At 45.0% G+C, this 6706-nt stretch overlaps 1 protein-coding gene across 1 annotated transcript in view; it reads right to left on the reverse strand.

Moving 5' to 3' along the window:
* The window catches only part of LOC143284036 (CD109 antigen-like), a 50932-nt gene extending 45306 nt beyond the window's left edge, over nt 1-5626 (reverse strand). The window contains exons 1-4 of the mRNA XM_076590632.1: nt 5438-5626; nt 2412-2581; nt 1596-1621; nt 117-276 (exon numbers count right to left, since the gene is read on the reverse strand). Of these exons, the coding sequence (XP_076446747.1) occupies nt 117-276; nt 1596-1621; nt 2412-2581; nt 5438-5505 (424 nt within the window). The 5' untranslated portion in view covers nt 5506-5626. The remainder of the gene's footprint in view (nt 1-116; nt 277-1595; nt 1622-2411; nt 2582-5437) is intronic.
* Between the last annotated feature and the right edge of the window lie 1080 nt (nt 5627-6706).

Below are 6706 nucleotides of genomic sequence, written 5' to 3' on the forward strand. Positions count from 1 at the left end.
CCAATCTGTCCTTGTGACAACAACATTAACGATAACGACACAACAATATTTTGTTTAAACACTGCTACATCTACTGCTACTACTACGAGACAGAGAGCGACAGAGAGAGGGCGTACTTGTCTCTCCAGGTTTGTACGCCTTCTTATCTGTCTGGAGGAAGAGACTGATTCGCCTGTTCTTCCAGTTCAGTGTCTCAAAGTGGTCGAACGTCATTCCACCCGAACCCATCATCCGAAGGTACAAAGCGGACTCTGGCCGTTTCAAGTTCTTGGAGATCTGCATTAAAAGGACAACACACAGTTACGGGAGTTTAAATAGAATGAATCACTTGTCTTCAAGCTCTTGGAAATCTGCGTCAAAGGACAACACTGTTTCGGAAGTTTGGATAGAATGATTCGTGTTTAGAAGCTCTTAGAAATCTGCAGCAAATGGATGACACACAGTTACGGAAGTTTAAATAGAATGATTCACGTGTCTTCAAGTTCTTGAAAACCTGCAGCAAAAGGACAACACATAGTTACGGAAGTTTAAACAGAATGATTCCACATGTCTTCAAGCTCTTGGAAATTTGCAGGAAAAGGACAACACATGGTTACGAAAGTTTGAATAGAATGATTCCACATGTCTTCAAGCTCTTGGAAATTTGCAGGAAAAGGACAACACATGGTTACGAAAGTTTGAATAGAATGATTCCACATGTCTTCAAGCTCTTGGAAATTTGCAGGAAAAGGACAACACATGGTTACGAAAGTTTGAATAGAATAATTCCACATGTCTTCAAGCTCTTGGAAATTTGCAGGAAAAGAACAACACATGGTTACGAAAGTTTAAATAGAATGATTCCACATGTCTTCAAGCTCTTGGAAATTTGCAGGAAAAGGACAACACATGGTTACGAAAGTTTAAATAGAATGATTCCACATGTCTTCAAGCTCTTGGAAATTTGCAGGAAAAGGACAACACATGGTTACGAAAGTTTAAATAGAATGATTCCACATGTCTTCAAGCTCTTGGAAATTTGCAGGAAAAGGACAACACATAGTTACGAAAGTTTAAATAGAATGATTCCACATGTCTTCAAACTCTTGGAAATTTGCAGGAAAAGGACAACACATAGTTACGCATGTTTGAATTGGATGATTCGCGTCTTTTCAGAATATATTAAAGCTTGATACGAAATCAATGTTTGGGGTGAATGGGAGACATGCTGACAAAAGAGTCGCTCCTTCATACATGTATACATACTAACTGCAATTGCTTTCGTATTAGCCTTAAGGTTTTTGTGTATGTGTGCTGGAGTGTAACAGTTGTTGCACCAGGTTAAGATCCTAATCCAGATCCAGTGAACACCTGTTCTATCGGCAGTTAAAAGGGAAGAAGGAAAGAACTGACAAAAAAAAAAACGAACTAAAAAAACAAAACAACAACAACAACAAGAAAACCCAATAAATTAATAGAAAACTATATATAGAATTAAAAAAAATAAAATAAAAACAACCCAATTCAAATCTAAAAGTTGTCGAACTCTGTTCTCTGGACTATCATCTCAGAACTACTGCGTGGAATGGAATTAAATGAAAAACAGAGGAACTCACCGGCAAGGACACATTCTTGAATGTTTCTGGGGGGAAGAAAAAAACAGAAGGAATAAATGCATTTCAAACACACAGGCAAGAAAGCTAACTGGTGTGCAAGCAGGAGAAAGGGGAGTTAACAAAGAGACCCACAGAGTAGTTGCACATCAATACAAGATACAGAAACAGAATGCAACACCGCTTTAAAGAATTAAAAGAAAGAGAGAGGGGGTGAAGAGAGAGAGAGAGAAAATGGAATCAACAAACCAAACTGTTCTCACTATGGTCAACACATCAACCCTCAAATTACTTTCACGACATGTACACTGTTAAAGTCCAAAGTCCAATGATTATAACTGTAATGGTTTCAACAATTTAGTACGTTAACTGAGGTAGAAGGATACTCCCCTATCCCGCGCGCGCACCCTACACAAATTGGCTACATACAACACACAAGTATGCATGCACGCACAAACACACACACACACCACCACCACCACCACCACACCACACCACACCAAAAAACAACGACACACACACACACACACCACCACCACCACCACCACACCACACCAAACAACAACAACAACAACAACAACAACACACACACACACACACACACACACACACACACACACCTCCGACTACCCACCCATGCATTCCCCCCCTCCCGCCCCCACTCCTCCCCCATCACCCTCCGCAATCCACCCCCGCGCGCGCACACACACACACACACACACACACACACACACACATCCGCACACACACACACACACACACACACACATCCGCACACACACACACACACACACACACACACACACACACGAAGCCTACCTGACGGGTCCATCACATAACTCTGTCCCGGTTGCAGTCGCAGTCCATCGTAGTCCATGATTTCCAGGCGGACGTGCACGGGCGTCACGTGACCGGTCATGTGCACTCCCACCGCCAGGGAGTTTCCGGGCATCACGGATCGGGAGAAGGTCAGAAAGTAGGAAGGCACGCTTTTGTTCACACACACACACACACACACATGTAAAACGTTGAACAAACAACTCGTTTTTACAACAGGTTGCTTACCTGGGTAGCAGCGACTGAAATAGCTACCTTTAAGCGCTCATTATGACACCCATACCTTAAGAGACAAGCTATAGCAATAGAAAGGGTCCAAAGAAGAGCAACGAAATTATTAAAAGAATGCAAGAATATGAGTTATCAACAAAGACTTACATACTTAAATCTTTGGAATGTCGGACTATGATAGTTCAAGAAATTCAGAAAAGTAAATTTGTTTAGAACAATGCAACACCAACATAAGAAAAAAAAATCATTGGCTAACCGAATTGCACAAACATGGAATGCACTACCAACCGAAGTTAAACTTGCACAAAATATAAACACGTTCAAAAATCTCACTGACACCAACGCCATCTTAACAGAAAATTTTTTTTATTATGAAGAATGAAAAAAGTTTCTTGCAGAAGTGTACTTGCATACCCCGCCCAACAACAACAAACAAAAGAAGAAAATAAATAAATAAATAAAATGGAAGAAGTGAAGATGAAGATTCGATGGGGACATAAAAAGGCCGAGAGGTCTAGGCAGATGACTTGTCAGTCCCTATACTACTACTACTACTACTACAACTACTACTACTATTCATTTCCTGGTTCATTCAGTGAAGCACAGTCACGCGCACTTAGCCTGCCTGTGAACAGCCGACTGAGAGCTACCTAATGGCGCTCATCATATTCGTTTCCAATGTCATTCTGCCTGGGGCTGTATTCAATAGACCATAGGCCTAGTGCCTGCGGCTTATATGTTCCTACGGGTAATCTGTCTGAGGCAAGACAAACTGCCCAAAAAGAGCCTACCCTACAAACACGAAGGCAATTACCCTCACTGCGAAGGGTGACTGCTCGCGAAGTTGAAAATGGCGAATTCTTTTGTAGCGTTGTTTTTTTTTTGTTGAGGGAAAGTTTCAGTTTTGAGGGAAAACAGGCGTGCTCTGCACGTGTTTTCCGATCTCTCTCGACAATGATCTGAACTGTGGTGCGGTGAGAATTAAAAAAATATGTGCAGAAGAGAATCATCGGGATTTTTTTTCTTATTACAGACGATGGGTTAGCTGTCATTGTGCACCGTGCGTGTCTTGAATATGAAGATAACTACACTTCACGTTAAACTGTACGTACCGCGTGTTCGTTCCATGTCAAAGGCAACTTGCCGTAAGGCAAAATGAATTTTGTCTTGAATACGGTCCCTAGACAGGCACAGTCAAGCGCATGCACACAACACCATGAAAAACAGTCATTGACGAGCGCAACAGCCGAGTGGTCAAAGCGTTGGACTTTCAATCTGAGGGCCCCGAGTTCGATTCTCGGTCACGGCGCCTGGTGGGTAAAAGGTGGAGATTTTTTCCCATCTCCCAGGTCAACAGATGTGCAGACCTACGAGTGCCTGAACCCACGGTGCCTGAACCCCCGTTCGTGTGTATAAGCAAGGAGGAGATCAAATATGCACGTAAAAGATCTAGAAATTCATTTCAGAGTTCGGTGGGTTATGGAACAAGAACATACCCAGCATGCACACATCCCGGTCCCCCCCTACGCACCCTTCCGAAAACGGAGAATGACTGCCTACATGGCGGGAGTAAAAACGGCCATACACGTAAAAGTCCACTTGTGTATCCGATTAAAGATCCTGAAATCCATGTCAGCGTTCTTCTTCTTCCACTTAACGACCAACATCAGTATGCTGATGAAAAATGTCGTGTTGTGGGAGGTTGCTGTTGGGCGCAATTTAGCTGGGCTACCGAGGGATGTTCTGTTGACTGATAGGGGAGATGGGGCGCAGTCCACTGGTGTGTTCGCATCTCCAGCGGTCGGTGGGTTATGGAACAAGAACATACCCAGCATGCACAAACCCACGGTCCCCCCAACACACCCTTCCTTCTTCTTCTGCGTTCGTGGTCTGCAACTCTAACGTTCACACGTATATACGCAAGTGGGCTTTTACGAGTATGACCGTTTTTAACCCGCTATGTAGGCAGCCATCCTCCGCTCTGGGGGTGTGCATGCTGGGTATGTTCTTGTTTCCATAACCCATCGAACGCTGACATGGATTACAGGATCTTTAACGTGCGTATTTGATCTTCTGCTTGCGTATAACACACGAAGGGGGTTCAGGCACTAGCAGGTCAGCATATATGTTGACCTGGGAGATAGTAAAAATCTCCACCCTTTACCCACCAGGCGCCGTCACCGTGATTCGAACCCCGGATCCTCAGATTGAAAGTCCAACGCTTTAATCATTCGGCTATTGCGCCCGTCAACACACCCTTCCGAAAACGGAGAATGACTGCCTACATGGCGTTTTTAACCCGCCATGTAGGCAGCCATCCTCCGCTTCCGGGGGTGTGCATGCTGGGTATGTTCTTGTTTCCATAACCCATCGAACGCTGACATGGATTACAGGATCTTTAACGTGCGTATTTGATCTTCTGCTTGCGAAAACACGACGGGGGTTCAGGCACTGGCAGGTCAGCATATATGTTGACCTGGGAGATAGTAAAAATCTCCACCCTTTACCCACCAGGCGCCGTCACCGTGATTCGAACCCCGGACCCTCAGATTGAAAGTCCAACGCTTTAATCATTCGGCTATTGCGCCCGTCAACACACCCTTCCGAAAACGGAGAATGACTGCCTACATGGCGGAGATAAAAACGGTCATACACGTAAAGGCCCACTAGTGTATGCGAGTGAACGTGGGAGTCGCATCCACGAACGAAGAAGAAAAAGAAGAATGAGGAGGAGGAGGAAGAAGAGAAGAAAAAGAAGAAGAATCAGTCTATTTTACCCTGTTGCAGCCGTGGTCCACAGGAGACAACTGCATAGCAGAAGCCTGAGCGGCCACGGGTTGGTCATGGTGCTGGGCTCGTTCCTCGGCAAGAGTCCTGCAGTGCGGAGTCTTCTTCAGCCGACAATGGTTGCTTCCAGATTCTAGCGAGTGGTGATCCTTCCTCCAAAGCGCAGGCGGACAGGACTGCCTTAACGATCGACAAGTACAGAGTTTTATACCCCCCTTCCTTCCCCACAATGTTTGCAGCATCATCATTAATACCAGAAATCAATTTGCATCATCATAAAGCCCCTTTCCTTGTAACACAGAAATGTATACAGCCAGTATAAATGTGACTGTATAAGGAACATCTGTCGCTTTATTTTTTTCTTTTCTTTTCTTTTCTTTACTAGATTCTGTTCTCACACCCTTGCTTCTTTCTGTCGTCTCTGACGAGGCTGCCCATGACATTCATGACATTTACTGCACCAGGACAACAACGGAAAAGGGATGGATGCCTTGCGAATTCTCTTTTTACATCACACGCTAATGACTTCTTCGACACGCTCCGTTGCGGCTTTGTGAGGCAACGGTGATCGAGCATCTTTGACTCCATTCATGTCTTTCGAGACAGCTTGACGAGCATTCAGAAGGGGAGGCTGTGGTGTGGGACGGGTTAACGAGGTACTTATTCTATCTATCGTCGTCATAAAAGAACTATTATTTTATATGGCTATATAGATCTAATGTCGTACACGTGCGCATGCGCCCCTCCCCCTGCCCCCACCCCCAAAAAGACAGACAGACAGACAGACAGACAGACAGACACACACACACACACACACACACACACACACACACACACACACAAGCAAGGAGGGGAAAGAATGGATGTGCGAAAAACAGAAAAAAATTACATATATTAAGAAATATTCACACACACCCACACACACACTCACAGACACACCCAACCCCTCCCTGCCCCCCCCCCCCCCCCTCCTCGCCCCAACCCTACCCCCTCGACCCCCACCCCCACCCCTCACACACACACACACACTGCAAGAATACTTTTTTTTTTAATTAACACGCACATAAACACACACACACACACTCACGCACGTACACACACACACACACACACACACACACACACACACACACACACACACACACACACACACATGTTCCCGAACGCACATACATCCTGTCATTAGCTTAAAACAGTGAGTGCAAGGAGGGGGCAAAAGGCCCAGAGGACGGAGCAAACATCTTGCCCCAGAGTCAGGG

The sequence above is a fragment of the Babylonia areolata genome, chromosome 7, assembly GCF_041734735.1.
Source record: "Babylonia areolata isolate BAREFJ2019XMU chromosome 7, ASM4173473v1, whole genome shotgun sequence".
Taxonomy (NCBI): Eukaryota; Metazoa; Mollusca; class Gastropoda; order Neogastropoda; family Buccinidae; genus Babylonia; species Babylonia areolata.